This window comes from Ursus arctos, unplaced genomic scaffold, assembly GCF_023065955.2.
Source record: "Ursus arctos isolate Adak ecotype North America unplaced genomic scaffold, UrsArc2.0 scaffold_8, whole genome shotgun sequence".
NCBI classification, from domain to species: domain Eukaryota; kingdom Metazoa; phylum Chordata; class Mammalia; order Carnivora; family Ursidae; genus Ursus; species Ursus arctos.
The window spans coordinates 63,797,949-63,813,112 of NW_026623100.1; the positions used below are offsets into that span (position 1 = coordinate 63,797,949).

At 54.7% G+C, this 15,164-nt stretch overlaps 1 protein-coding gene across 1 annotated transcript in view; it reads right to left on the bottom strand.

Annotated features, from left to right (window-relative positions):
- Positions 1-3,553: 3,553 nt before the first annotated feature.
- Positions 3,554-15,164, bottom strand: part of BABAM2 (BRISC and BRCA1 A complex member 2) — a 396,696-nt gene continuing 385,085 nt past the window's right edge. Inside the window, exon 12 of the mRNA XM_026521231.4 lies at positions 3,554-3,876. Within this exon, the coding sequence (XP_026377016.1) occupies positions 3,813-3,876 (64 nt within the window). The 3' untranslated portion in view covers positions 3,554-3,812. The remainder of the gene's footprint in view (positions 3,877-15,164) is intronic.

Sequence of the window (15,164 nt, forward strand, 5' to 3'; positions counted from 1 at the left end):
CAGGTGCCGGGGTGAATAAGCAGGTCACTGGGGTGTTTGCTCCCCGGCGTCCCCAGAGCCTGAAGTGCCACAGCCGGCATGGGGGGTGGGGGTGGCGGGAACTCCCACTAAGATTTCTCCTCTCTAATTTGCTAAAATCCAGGTGACTCATCATTTTGTCTTCCTAGTCATTCAGACAGGGTCACTCTTCCAAAGGCCACATTCATTGGCAGGACTTCTTAACAGGGACATTCTGACTTTTCAGAAAAAGGCCAAAGTCAACATCGGAAAATAATTTTTCTGGTCTGCAATAAGAATAGCCCCTATTTATCCAACTTTCCCGCGCGCCAAGCACCCTACTTGGTGCTTTATGTACAATTCTGATTTTATTCTCCCAACCCTACCTAGGTGGCAGATCTTTACTCCCATTTTACAGATGAGGAAAACAAAACGGACCCAGATTAAGTGAAGGCCCTCCCCGGAGTTGGCTCACCCCAGCGGGGGCTCCCACAACCACCCTCCCTGCTCTTGCCAGGCTTGCACCCCGTGACCTCACGCTGGTCGCTGGAAATCGGTCACAGTGGGAGTCTTTACAGCGTGGAAACTGGCCAACAGTTCAAATCGGGCCCCTCCTGTTTTTCTTGTCCTTTTTTAAACCGCCGAGGAACTGCTTATTGAATATTCACCAGCCACTAAGTGGGCAGAGCCAGGATTCAAATATAAGTCTCTCTCCTCAAGTTCATGATCTTTCTAGTTCATTCCCAGGAGCAAAGCGGCTCTCTATCGAGGAGCCAGGTCCTCAGGGAGCCGAGCGGCTGGGAGAGGGCTCAATGCTGGCTGCCCAGGGCCCTTGTGCCTCCGCCCCGGGACCCCCAGGAGGTGCCCAGGTATCATTAGTCAACACATCGGAGTCCTTCTCCTTGTCTGTGCTGAGCTAAAGATTCACCTGAAATTACAAGGGCTGACGAAGCTGGCGACAGGATTTACGAGGTAATAATCATGTGCTCTCCCATAAGGCACTTTTCTTCTTCAAAGCATTTTTTTGTCATTTACTAATTAGTCCTGGGCTGCACTCTGTATGCAGGTACGATGCTCGATGATGGGCTGAACGAGCAAGGAGTGTTTGAAAACACACAGGTGACTGTCACCCATTTACAAGCACTACTCGCTTCTGTGGCTGGCGGTGGAGGCGGGGGGGGGGCAGCTCAAACTTACAAGGGCTGGTTTTGAATCCGTGGCATTGGAAACACGAGGCAGCCATTGTCCACCTTCTGTTGCTTGGTTTCCTTCTAAGAAAATCAGCCCCAACCCTCCTCCTGTGTGGTAAGGGGGATGAAGGTCTGTTTCAAATTCACATCGAGAAGAGTCAGTCTGTTTTAGGACAGAGATGGGGACATAGCTGAGCAGCAGCGCTGGGTCTAGAGCCAGGAGCCTGGGCTGAATCCGGACTCTGGCACCGAGTGGCTGGTGGCCGTGGGTAGCTCGCTTCACCTCTCTGATCTTGTTTCCTCGGCGGTGGAACAGGGGCCGCCCCAGCCGCTTGCTTACTTCCCAGGTCGGCTGGGAGATGCTCTGAGGCCAAGTGGGTGGCAGCACTTCCCGGCCACCGTGCCTGCTTTGCACCGTGCAGGGGTCTCCCCGCCGGCCCGGCCGGCCTGAGCATGTGCGCGCCGCTCGAGGTGGGCAGGGCAGGAGGGCCAGCCCCAGATCACACCGCCCGCTACTGGCTGCCGTCACGACGGCCTGACTATTCGAAATGCCGTGCAGGTCCAGGGTCCAGGCCGTGCAGACCTCACCCTGTCCCCACATCCGCCAACCACCCTCGGCTGGAACAGGCGCTGGACTCCCCTACTGGGTCTGAAACACACCCTGATGCCGTCAAGTCTCGGCTCTGTGGGCCGTGAGCCCCATCCATGCCCCTCCACGGGGGAGGTGGCCACAGCAGTCCTAAGTGACAGTGTCATGGGGCAGAGAGTGACACTTGGCACATGGCTGTGCCGAGGTAGAGCGGGCCGTCGGCTGGCCAGGGTGGTCAGCTGGCTTAGGGCTCAGAAGACTCACCTGGCGAGTGTTACCAACACCTGGATGTCCCAGCCCCGGCTGGTGAAAAACCGAGTCAGCAGAGCTGCAGGGGAGGCCCGGGCAGCAGTGCTTGAGACAGCTCCCCAGGGGAGCTGAGCCCTCGTATGACAGAGAAGGGACCCACTCGAGGTCACAGAGCCGGCTAAGGGCAGAGGTAGGGTGTGGACACAGGGCACTGGGCTTTTCTCTGTCATGGGAGTTCCCAAGCTTCCAGGGCAGGGGGCCAAGTACCCACACCGTGTAAGAACCCAGAGCTGGGCAGTCGTCCGGCTGGTAGCCAGCAGGGAGATCTGTCCGAGCTGTTCTCCTGCCTCCTGGAAATATTCCTGGGTGCTGGAGGATACAGGAAGGAGAGGTAGCCCTCCTTGGTCCCCACAACGGCCCTGAGCTCGTTCTCTTTCAGGCTCACGTGTAAAACCGGGTTCCAAGAACCACGAGGGGAACCAAGAGAATAGTGAGAGGCCCGTTAAACCCGACAGGTGGGCTGGGACGTCAGCTCTGCCTGGGAAGGCAGGTGGACTAAGGAAGCGCATGGGCCATGCAGGCCAGGTGCTTGTTTCTCTCACCTCTGCGCGTGCATCCTACTTCCCTACGTGGGAAGCCTCCAGGATGGGACAGTGCTAAATGGAACTGTAAACCTTGTCAAGGGGTCAGGCTGGCTGTCCTCAGCTTATAAGCTAAGGGAAGCCGTGTGATGGTAATGGAGAGGCCTGGCCCCCACCTCCAGGTTTACTCCCAATTTGCCTGGAGAGTTTCTGCAGCTCTTGGGCCTTACTTCTCTCGGTACTCGTCAGGGAGCGGCAGGGGAGAGGGCCGGGGGTGCAACAAGGGGAGTTCTGAGACCCCGTCTGGCTCTGATAATCCGTAAATACAGGACAAACGGAATTTCCTCAGGGTATCTGCCCCGGCTCTGTTCCTGGATGGCAGCAGAGAGGCCTGAGCCCGGATGTCACAGATGCGCCGGTGACGGCCCACAAGACCCAACCTTAGTCTTCCAGGTGTGGTGCGGACAGGGCTACAGAAGCCCGAACAGCTGGCCCATCAGCCTAGGGAGGGGTGAGTGACGTGAGAGAGGGAGGGACGGATTCACTGGCCCATTCCGCACACCTGAATGACTGCCTCTACGCACACGGCGCATGCATACACACAGGGAGCTGGAGGGGTGGGGTGGGCGGGCGATGCTGGACCCCCGGTCCTGAGCACCAGCCATGGGCCCGGCCGGCTGGGTGGGGGAACCACGCAGGGTGGTCAGATTCATTCAGGCAGTGCCTTTTCCAATGGAGAGCTGCCCCAAGTGGGAAACGTTGGGGAGACACACACACACACACACACACACACACACGGAAAAATAAATAGGGATTTTTCAGGGAAAAATAAAAGCAAAGGGGGGGGTTTCATTTGAAAACTTAAACGAGGTTTCAGAGACAAAGGCTTTCCTGGAATAAGGGTGTGTGCATTTGTGATGTCTTTCTTTCCCTGGAAAAGTACTGTGTCAGAATTTGCGATTTTATTTCTTCCAACTAAGAAAGATACTGAAGGAAACAAAGAGGGAGCGACCAGAGGTGGGGGCTCGAGGATCCAGGTTAGCGCCAGCCAGCTTCAGTGTGGGTTCCAGGCGGGCGTGCAAAGCTGCTGTGTGAGCAAAACACTGCCATGAAGGCATTCCAAGCAGCTTCCAGGAAGCGGCCATATGTGCTGACACGCATGTGGACAGAGCAGTCTGGCTGGCCACCTCTCAAGACTGGTGTTTCCTAGAGCTTTCCATTGGCAAACGCTGCCTCCTGGAACTGAGGGACAAAGGTTTTGAAATAAGCCCTGGTGGGAAAGAGGGGGAGAAAAAAAAAGTTGCGGTTAGCACAAACAACTTGAAAAAAAGTGCAACTCAGAGCTTTCAACCTAACTCAGAACAGTTGTTATTTATTGTTCATGCATCTTGGGTTGGATTTCCCTTCCCTGCTGATGCAAAACCCTCTGGATTTTTCCAAAGGAGGTACAAGCAGTTCACTTCTGTGTTACTGTGCACGGATCTTTCAAGGGCCTGTATGCAGACCTTCAAGGCTGCCAGGTCCTATTAGAACATCAGTACTGGGGCTCCCTCTGCCTCTCCCAGGCCAAAGACAAGGGCCCGACCCCCACGACAAGCCAGAGAGTGGCCAAGCCAGCCACCCCGTCGTTCCTGTGACCTGAAATATAAAGAGAGCTGTACTCTTCACTCAGTTCGATCTTTGGATTCATACAAAGAGGGTCTAATAAAAAGGATTTCCAAGGGTTCCATGTCTCCATTTATTTCCAAACATATGTGTTGTTTGGCCTACTGGAAAGAAAGCCAGGCTGGGTATCCAGAGAAGCTTCCTTGGCCGGTCACGGACGGGTGACACGATCTGGGGCGGACTGTAGAATGGGCTCCACATTCTACATGGGCCCGCCCTGCTGGCACGGTATGAGGGGCCAGGGCCTGCCAGTGGACCTGGATGGGGCCCCGCCAGGCAGGAGATCCCAGTTCAGAGGAGGAGAAAAACACATCAGTAACACCAATCGAGGCAGTGAGGGCACACATGGAGGTACCGCGAGGCGCTGGGCTGGCCCGACCAAGGAAGGCCGAGGTGGAGCAGACATTATGGGTGTTCCAGGCAAGAAACACAGCAGGAGGGGGGACTGGGGGCAGGGGCAGCCTGTTGTGAGCTGGGAACTCGAAGCTCTGTGGGACGACAGCAGGAGAGGTAGAAAGTAGAGGGGCGGTGGGGGGCACCCCTTGCCGCTGGTCACCCTGGCTTGCCACCTACTTCTCTCGGCCCTATGCCGGACTCACACAAGGCCAGAGTAGTCACACCTTACTTATCCACAGTGGCTCACTCAGAACGGTGACATGAAGCAGGAAGGGCCACCAAGAGGCCCGGTCACCACCAGTACCAGAAAGGCCCCCAACAGGGCTCCTTCGGTGCAGGGGTGAGTAGCCCCCGCACAACTCCACAGGCCCTGGGGGTCCCACAGTGTAGTTACATGACACCTGACTGCCTGCCCGCTGCCCCAACGCCAAGTCAACCGAAACCTCTTTCACACATCACCCCTTCCTCTGGCTTTCGCAGCCCTGGCCTCCGCCGGCTCTGGGCATTTACGTGCTGGCTCCTTTCTCAGGGAGCTGTCCTCCCGGGTGACATTCCACATCCTAGGTCTACCTTCCTTCTCCTTGCCATGCCTCCCGATGAGCTCTCTCTCTGGAACCCTCCTGTCTTGCCCCCCATGCCCCTCATGTGTGGCGCTCTTCTCAGGCTCAGCCCCCTTAGCACAGAACCGCCCCATCTGGCCTCCAGCCCTCCTTTCACCCCCGAACTTCCAGTCCCACATTCCAGCCACCGGTGGGACTCTGACCTGGATGTCTCTGTAGGTTAGACAAGTGTGCTCTAAATGACGGGGCTCCTCAATGTTATGTCTTTGAATGTGCTTTGGCCCAGTCGAATTTCTGTACCAGAACCCTGTTTCCACCTCTCCCTAAAGCCCTGTGGTGAATTCATCCTGAAGGTTCTTCCTCTTCCTCCACAATGTCTCTCTATCCTTTGTGACACCCCCTGGCTCCTGGCCTTGTCACCCTTCAACAAAACTGCTGCAGAAGGCCGTTTCTCCCCCGGGTAGAGGCCAACTTTGCCTTTCTGTTGCAACTAAATACACTACCTTTGAGCGTGGGTCTCTGTCACTACCCCAGCCAAGACCCTGCATGTTCCCCAGACTTGCAACCTGGCACTCAATGATTTTTCACTATCTGGCTCCAACATGTCAAAAAATTTGCTTTTGTCCTTCCATTACATTTTTAGGCTCCTGAACCCCTCCCTTGAAAAGCTAAGAAAGCTAAGAATCTTCTCCCAGAAAACCTGCACGTAAGTCCCCCCCCCACTGAAATTGGGGGGATGTCACAGACCCCCCGAAGCCCATGCATGGTCCAGGATGCAAGGCCCCCACTCCAATCTGGCCACCTCCTCTTTTTCACACATGCCACCACCTCATGCTCAGGCCAAATGCCCTGGCTCCTATCAAGTCTTCCCTGGTGACCAAGAGGTTCTCTCCCTGCCTCCAGACAATCTCTGCGCTTCTCCCAGAGTGTCTGTCATATACGCATGTGTGGTACTTGCCAGGCTGCATGGTGGGCTCTGGGAAGCAGGGACCCCACAGGCCAGCCCATGGACGGCACTCATCAAGACCTAAGTGGCTGTCATGGACGGACCTACCGATGGCCGCTGGTTTGTAAAAAAGAGTTAAGGCATGTCCATGACATGCTGCTTAAGGTGAGAGAAAGTAGCCTCACAGAGCAGACAAATGTGGTATTTAGGTACTGAAGATGAAAATGCAGTCCACTCGCAAACTTCAAATTAAACCAACGGTTAGAGAGAAAGAAAGAAAAAGCACCCTCTCCCATCCACATCCTGCTTGACACAGTCCGGAGCCGCTCAACGGTCGCCATCTCTGAGCTCAAAGCCCTTTCCTGCCGACTGCATGGCTACGCTCGTCCTCACGGCCAGGAGGCACCGCGACGAGGCCCAAAGAGCCACAGCCCTAGAGCGAGGCTGCCAGGGCAAGGGAAGCCCTGAGCTGTGTTTCCCCCGGTGAGCAGGGGTGATGAGCCCACCCTGACGTGACGCTGGCACGGGACCGTGTGGGAAGGGACCCTGCCAACCGTCTGCCACCCCTCAGAAGTGTGGGCCACGCACTCCTCACCCATGTTCCATCTGCTGCTGTTTGCCCAGTGACACGCGTGTGTTCGCTGGAGGGGAGCCTGGTGGCCCATCCTCGAGGGTCAGTGACAGGCCACTGCCAACGTCCACTGCATGTGCTCTGCTGCTTGAAGTATCCTGTGGAGGCGGTGTCCCCTCCCCAAGGTACAGGCTGGCCCCGAAACAGGCACCTGAGGAGGTGAGTGAGCGGGGCTGGCTGCTGCTGGGACAGGCCTGGGCCCTGGGCAGGCAGCTCTTCCCCTCCTCCTCTCTCGCTTCGGGCCCAGAGTCACATGGCTCCTGAAGCAAATCTGATCAGCTCAGTTTTTCCTTGGAAACTTCTGGGGTAGGGGCTGCAACAGTACCAGCTCCTTAGACCAAAAGGTCTTGGCAAGAGGGAGCCTGTTTTAGAGCAAGCTCTTTCCTTCTTCAGAAAGTTCTGAAGTTTCCTGTTCTGTCCTGGGCTTTCCCTGCCAGGGTGAGCTGTGTGACGCCAAGGGGAAGCAGTGTGGAGGAGGGCTGTTCAGAGGCATGAGGCCACCAGCTGCTGTCAGTGAGAGCTGCTCCACCGGGCTCTTCACGAAGTCGCTTCAGGGAGAGGGAGGAGGAGGAAGGGGAAAATGACAACAAGCTCCCACCCATTTATAGATTTTTTTTTGAGTGCTTTTTTCATTTATTTCACTCTTTATCAGAGAAAACAGAGACCTGCCCAGCGTATAGCTTGCCAAAGGCACTAGTTATCCGTCACCTTTTAAAAAACTCTTTGACCCAAAGACAAAATGGACGGCAAGCTTTAAAGTGTAAGTGGGCTGCGGGTGGGGTAGGGCCGGTCTCCTCACCTCCCGCTCACAGGCCAACAGGACTTGCAGGGAGAGAGGCCCTGAGTCAGTCAAACTCATCATTCTATCTATTCAGCTGGAAGGGAATTTATTTTTAGACCAAATTTGAGCTAAATATGCCTCAGGACAAAGTAAGGCTCTGACCCTCTTCACTGGCCTCAGTCCCTTTGCTCTAAAATCACAGCTCAGGCCACTCCCCGAGTCTCAGGTGAGAAGAATAAAACATCAAGAACTGACCCCAGGCCGAAGCGAAGCTGGGTAGGTTTTCCACGAACTCAGAGCAGGAGGGGCTCTTGGCCAGGCCTCGGCTCCCAGGCACGGCAGGGAGCGAGGCAGACAGACCCCTCCGACCAGGAGTCAGGGGACGGGGTGCTCAGCGGGGAATCTCTCCCCTGCTCCAGGCGTCGGATTCCTCGTGTACCAAGCAGGGCGCTGAGCCCGGTGGTCTCCAAGGCCCTGTCGGCTGTGGGCTGTGAAGGACAAGCTGGAGTGGGGTGTGCGCTCTGGAGCCTGCCACACCTGGGCTCCTGGCCCGGCACTGCTCCCGGCTGTATCGCCTGGGCAAGTGACTCACCTCTTTAGCTTTAATTTCTTCAACTATAAAACGGGAAAAATAACCTTCAATTGCCTTGAAGGGTAATCCTCACGAGGATTAAATGAGGTGGTCCAAGTCAGCCTTGGCCTGGTGCCTGGCTTAACAGATGATCAATAGATGTCAACTGTTTCCATGGGGACCAAGCCGGGGCTGAGGGCAGAGGCTCTGAGTCTGTGGGAACAGCCCGAGCATGTGCGGCTGCAGGAGAGGGGGCCCCTGTGTGGAAGAAGAGGGCTTTGGGTCCTGCCCTCAGTTCATCCTTTCCGCCGTGGCGTCTTGGAAACTCGTCAGGACGCCGAGCATCCCCTGAACTCCAGAGCAGAGCTGCTAGCGGCACCCCTGGGGTAGGTAAGGATGAGCCGTGCGCTGAGAGGCACCTGCAGGCTCTGCTGTCTTCCGCCCAAGCTGCCGGCTGTGCTCCTGCGCCAGGCTCCGGTCAGAGGCTTGGTCGGGGAGGAGGCGACAGCTGGGAACTAGAGGGATGTTTAAGAATCCCGGGGCTCTGGTTGCCCATGATGGGGGTATCAAAGTGGGCTGGGTCCCCCAACAGATCTTCTGTTCAGGGCAGTATGTATTGTAAGAAGAAGTCAGTCAGTGGGTCAAATGAAAAGAGTATTGAACCACAAAGCAGAAGACATGGGCTCTAGTCCAGGCCTTGGCTCGTTGTGTCCTCTGGAACTGACACTCAGTTTCCTCACCTGTAACAGGAAGATTTATACTTGACGATCTCTTAGTGTCACCCACTTATGATTTTGAGATATCCATGTGACCTTGAGCAAGCCACTTAACTTCTGGGTCTTGGTTCTTCATCTGTTAAGCGAGCGCCCTCGCCAAGCCCAGGGCCCAGCACGTCGCAGTGTGGTGAGGCGGCAGTGGTGGCTGTGACTATCCTCGATGCTCTTTCACCAACAAGACAGGGTCAGCGATGAACCCTGCAGGGCTCCGAGATGTCTGGTGGCACCACAGGCAGCTCACGAGAGGGACAGAAGGCTGGTTCCTCAGCCGTCCCTCTGTCCTCCCACCAAGGGGAGGTGCCATCACCAGTTGTTAATCATCAGTGTGTGCTGCAGAAGGGGCTCTGGAGACCCTGAGAGTTATGACAGGGACCATCAGGGAAATCCTCAGAGGACTTCAGGAGAAGGCAGTTAGGAACTCTGCCCAGCAAGGGCTCATCCACAGGGGTTTTCCCTCCTGGAACTGTAGTTCCGTATTTATTCAAGGGATCTTTGCAAAAGAACAGAAATCCACGAGATCAACATCTGAACATCTGAATTGATACAGCTGTAAGAAAATAAAAGCAGGGGCGCCTGGGTGGCACAGCGGTTAAGCGGCTGCCTTCAGCTCAGGGCGTGATCCCGGCGTTATGGGATCGAGCCCCACATCAGGCTCCTCCGCTGTGAGCCTGCTTCTTCCTCTCCCACTCCCCCTGCTTGTGTTCCCTCTCTCGCTGGCTGTCTCTATCTCTGTCAAATGAATAAAATCTTAAAAAAAAAAAAAAAAAGAAAAGAAAAGAAAAGCAAATATAGACACAAAGCCCGAAGAGGCTGGGGACTCTGGAGAAAGGGAATGAACGACATGAAGCCGGTTAAGCATGGCAAGCGCTCCCAGTGTGGCAGGAAGCCCTCTCTCCGTTTGCAGGCAAGAAAACAGAAGCTTCGTGAATTCAGGGAAGGCACCTGCCCAGGGGTACCTGGTCCCAGTGCCAGTGGAGTGGGTCTTCCCACCCCACGGCCACACAGGAGGCCACGCAGGAGCCCCTGTGGCTTTGCTGCCTTTAGCCTCCCTTACTTGGGACTTTTTATTTTACAAAAGCCTAAACAATCATCTTCTTCTGAAACAGAACACAGTAATCTCTTTCTGGAATTCAAAAATACTTTTCTCTGGGCACTTCGTGCTGTTTGCCGGAGTCAGACCAGCGCGGCGGTGGAGTGGGGGCGGGGCGGGGCAGGAGAAGCGGTTTGGGGACACGACCCTCATTGTCAGTAAATCAAGGAAATATAAATCAAGTCAGAATTCGTTTTTGCAAATAGAGGCAAGTTCCAAAACATCTAAGGCTCATTTCTTTTTCCACTTTTCCTCTGCAGCTGTGACTTCCACTGGCACGTGTTTTTAATCAGGCCTATGAAAACCGATTGTGGTCTGAAAATCAAAGCAGTCCTGTAAATAGTGTGAGGCAAGTCCTGCTAATCATTTCTTGGGGTCTTGCCTTGTCCTCGCTGTCCCGGGCGGCCGCTGTAAATACAGACTCATTGGGGGTTACTCGGGTCGCAGGGGTCATCCCTAAAATAGGATCTCTACAAAGAGACCTGGTTCTACTCCAATGCCCTTCACCCCAAATCCTGCAAAGGCCCCTGTGAAGACTGCCCAGCCCACTCTGGGTGCCTTGGTGGGCAAGTGACTGGCACGATGGAAGCTAATTTTGTGGCTGTGCCCCAGGTGACGTCAGCCCGGCTCTCTGGTGTGGGCTTTGGGAACAAACAGGCGGCTGTGACTGGTTCCCATGGTCGCCCTAAATGTGCCAACCCCTGAGCACGCCTGGTTCATTTTTAGGGGGTCCAAACTTGCCAAACAAGAAAATCAACACGCCTGAGATGCGAAGGCTTGCTAGCTGGCTGGGCACACTGCCTCGCACGCTCACAGCCTCACGCGGCGGCCCTCACCCTCAGCTGGGATCAGTCGCCCCTGCACTGGATTCCGTGGCACACTGGGCCTCCGGCCTCAGGCCCAGCCATGGTCTGCCTTGAGTCTGGGATGTTTAGATTGGTGTCTAGACGACACCTAGTACAGCTCGGGCTCCTCGCCTGCGGGACTGCCGACGGCTGGGACTACCGTCCCAGTATGTGTTGAATTAAATCGAAATGCTGTTTTAGGAGGACTGCAACAACCAACCAACCGGGAACCATTTCTAGACATCAAAGTATTGGGATGAAATCTGGCTCCTTCTAAATCACAGGGTATTTTTAAGTGCTTACTAAAATGATCAAAATTACCTAGTGGTTCTCTCTCCTTCTGAGGCTCTCCAAGGAGGCCCTCTGGAGCCTGGCCAGTTCCTCTGGGCTACAGCAGCTTGCAGCCGGCTGCTGCAACTGCAGGGGTGAGGCCTTGCTCCCAGGGGCTGCAGGTGTCTCTGCCCCCTTGACGTCCCTGAGGGCAGTGTAATGAGAAGGTGGGGGAGGACAGGAGAGGCCAGCTGGCCAAATGACAGGGAGGGACGGGTAGTCCTTGGGGCTCCTGAGCCTTCCCCATCTCTGCTCACATCTGTCATATCCCAACCATTCTCCCACACCCACCATGACGGCAGGCCCACGGTCACATTCATCCATCCTTCCGTCCCAGCTTTGCGTCTAGGGCTCAACACAAAGCACCTCAATAAATATTTCTCAAATCAATGTACACATTTGGCTTAAAGATGTACTTTAGAATTATAAAATTTTGGAACAAAAGGAAGTCCTAGAGGTCATATAGTTCAGTCATTACCGGGAAGGGAAAACTCAGGGCCAGAGAAGTTAGTGGTTCCTCTAACACAGCGTACGATAATTACAGCTGTTAGCACAGATCACCTCTGTAAGTCAAGGGCAGAATTTGGGGGTGGTTCATCCTTAGTGCCCAGTGGTGCTCACCTTCCTTCGGGCTTCACAGCAAGCGAATGCCAACTTGGTGCAGGAAGGAAGGAAGGAAGGAAGGAAGGAAGGAAGGAAGGAAGAAGGAAGGAAGGAAGGCCGGCCCCAAGGCTGACTAGAGGCCCTGGAGCCAGGGGCAGAGTCTGGAACAGTTCTCCCTATCTCATTCCTCTCAGCCTGATGCTGTCTCCATCCTGAACCTACTTGATGAGAGGCTGGGAGAGGGTGCCCGTGTGGCCACTGTGGCTGGGCACCCATGTGGGGGGGTAGGCTGAGATGAGGGGGTGTACCTGGCTAGGCAGAAGCCAGACAGTGGGTGTGGGGGGCTAAAGAATGTGGTGGTACCTGGGACCCCAGAGCAGAGCCACAGCCCTGGGCTCTTCTTGTCTCCTGATCTGTACTTGCCCACCGCCCCTCAGATGGCAGGTGCCTCGGCAGCGGGCACCAGTCTTCTGCTTGGTCTGCCCCAGCTGTACAAACAGGAGTTGAGCCCTGGCTTCTGCGGATGCCAAGAACCCTCCATGGGCCCGGTCAGGGCAAGGGCTACTCTTGCGCTCACCTGCGCTGGGGAGAAGCTGACAGCCTGTCTGATGGCCGTGAGTCACTGCCAAGGTCACAGATTACCCTCCCCTCTTAGTCAGCGAAGGGGGAAAAACCAAAGGATAGACCTCAAAGAGGAAGTGCTCAGGGTCCCAGCTGAGCTGGCCGTGCCGAGCGCAGGTCCCAGGCCCCAAGTCACACTCCAGCGGGCATTGCCCAAGGCTCCCGCTCAGCACTGCCAGGCATCAGCCTTCACAGAAGAGGGCCAGAGCCCCAAAGGACTGGAAAAACGCTTAGGAAATCAACTCTTTGGGGCATAAAACAATCCTGTCCTCCCCAGAGAATCTCCCTGGGGCTTTAAAGTGATGTCTGCCTAAATCTGGGTTCTCCCACTTATACTCTCAGCATTCAGAGGCTGCAGTTCCTGTCTTCCATGGCTGCCTGGGCCCCTGCCTGCTCTCTGGGTATTCGCCCCCCACAGCTGGGTATTCACAGACAGATCCCCCTTGCACACCTGGGGAGGGGCAGCAAAGATGGCCATGGGCCCTCTTCTTTCCATTCTCATCCCCCCTGCCTGGCAGCTGAAATACTATCCATAGACATCTGGCTCTTGGGGCTTACAGAAGGAGGTGCAGCAATTCCAAAAGAAGAAATTATTCAGTGGGAGAGGACGCCTGAGGCCTACCCTCCCTGCTGGGCTGCAGTGGCCTTCGCAGAAACTTCAGGTGGGCTATGCTGGTTCTCCAGAAGCTGGCGGGAGGCAGAACTCTAGCAGGCGGGGGGCATTATGGGTCCTCTCCGTCCTGCAGAGGTGCCGCAGAGGGCCGGGAGGAGCACAGGTGGAGGAGCTCACGTGCTCGGCAGGGCTCTTTCCCTCTGCACCAAGCCCAGGGCCCTGCCATGCTATCCCCAGCTAGCTCTAACCCCTGTGCCAGTTACAGACAGCAAGGACAGGAAGGAAGGACTGGAAGGAAAGAAGGACATACATACAATGTGGATAAATGAGACCCACACATGGTATGAAACAGGCTGGTTCCAATGACGGGTATAATGGTTGGAATGGGTTGTAAAATCCATTTAGTGGATCCCGACTGGCATTAAAATGAAACAAAATAAATTCAGAGTGTGTGGCAAGGGGAAATAGTTTTTCATGAAACTCCTGCTCGAGTTATAAAGACTGGATGAAGATATAAAATAAATGTGTTTCCGTGGACTGCGGGAACTCTGGAAGCTGCAAGTATACAGGAGGGGGTGCCTACTACCTGCTAGACAACGTGCTATTTGCTTCCATCTGTATTACTTTTCATTGACTCCTTCTCCTGGTCCTACTGCCAGGTAGGCCTTCTTATCTGTCCTTACCAATGAGAAATCTACGATTCAGAGACGCCAAGTAACTTTTCTAAGATCACACAGGTCATTGGTGGCAACGCTTATAAATCCAGAGCTGCTTGACTGTGATGTACACGTTCTTTCCCCACGCATGGTTTCCAGAGGCAAGGGAGCTGCTGATGTATGGGGGGGCCAGGGCTCCAGCTCGGGGCTGCTGCAAGGTGCTGAGTCTCTGGGACTCTTGTCTACGGTGAGGGGGTGTGCTTGGGGACTGCTCCATGCTTTGATGTGCTGACCCTCCCCTCCCAAACATCAGCTTGGCTATATTTCCATCTCCTCCATGAAAACTGGAATTGCCCACAGCCCAGTAATAAATTTAGAGAGCTACTAACTGCCAGCTCCCATTATACCTACATTTGTTCTTGCAAACCCCCCTACTTGGCCCTCCCTCTTACAGGTTTATGTGTCCAGGGGTGTTGACTGGTCACTTCAGTCCCCCTCTGGGGACCTGCCCTGGGTGGCTTTGCAGTAGAATTGTGACTGCAATAACAAGGGACAAAGGGATGAACTTGGCCTCCCTCTCGGTTGTCCCTCTGGTTCCTGGGAGTACTAAGGCTCCCTAATGAAGAATGAGGCCTACTCTGAACACCCACGAGAAGGCAAAGACAGAGCGGAGCAGGACACGTGCGATCTACCCAGGGGCACATGACAGGCATCATGAATGTTCTCTAAATAATGAGCCCCCGAAGATCAGAGGGCAGAAGGTCCTTTAAGATTAAGGTCGTCTGGCATCTTAAAACTCTTAAACATCTCCATCTTAAAACTTAAAACTTGAGAAGCACTACGTCTGTAAAGTGCTATAAAATGGGAGGTATTATTATCTTGACATGATTGAGCTGTAGACTAGGAATGGGGAGGCCTGAAGTGTGATCCTGGCTCTGCCTCTAACTTGCTAGAGGACTGGGGATGGGCCACCTCATCTCTCTGAGCCCCAGATGCCTTCTCTGTCAAGTGAAGGGATGGCTTCTCAGTTCACGTCCAGGTCTAACACACTATTATCCATTATTATTATTATTACTATTATTATTATTGCTCTGGTAGCAATCCAACCACTTTAGACAGAGACAGTGTCTTAAGTGGAAACAGTAATTAATAAATGAGCTCGCCCTCTGCTTTGCTAGAGGGGTTCTCTCAAAGCCTTAATAAGCATCATCGGAGACATCACACATATCTGAGGTTTCTAGATCTCTCCCTTGTGTCTCCAGATCTGACATATGACCCCGGGACTGGATGGCCGGCATCTATCCTGGCCGTCTTCCTTCCATCCTTCAGACCCACAGACAACCGAACATTCACTCCTTCGTGGCTAGCTCCTGCTCGGGTCTCGGCACTGGATCGTGCAGGGATCAAGGAATGAATCTGAGCATGGCCCCGGCCCTCGGACGCACACGGCCACTTGCCTCCTGGAGCAGAGAGC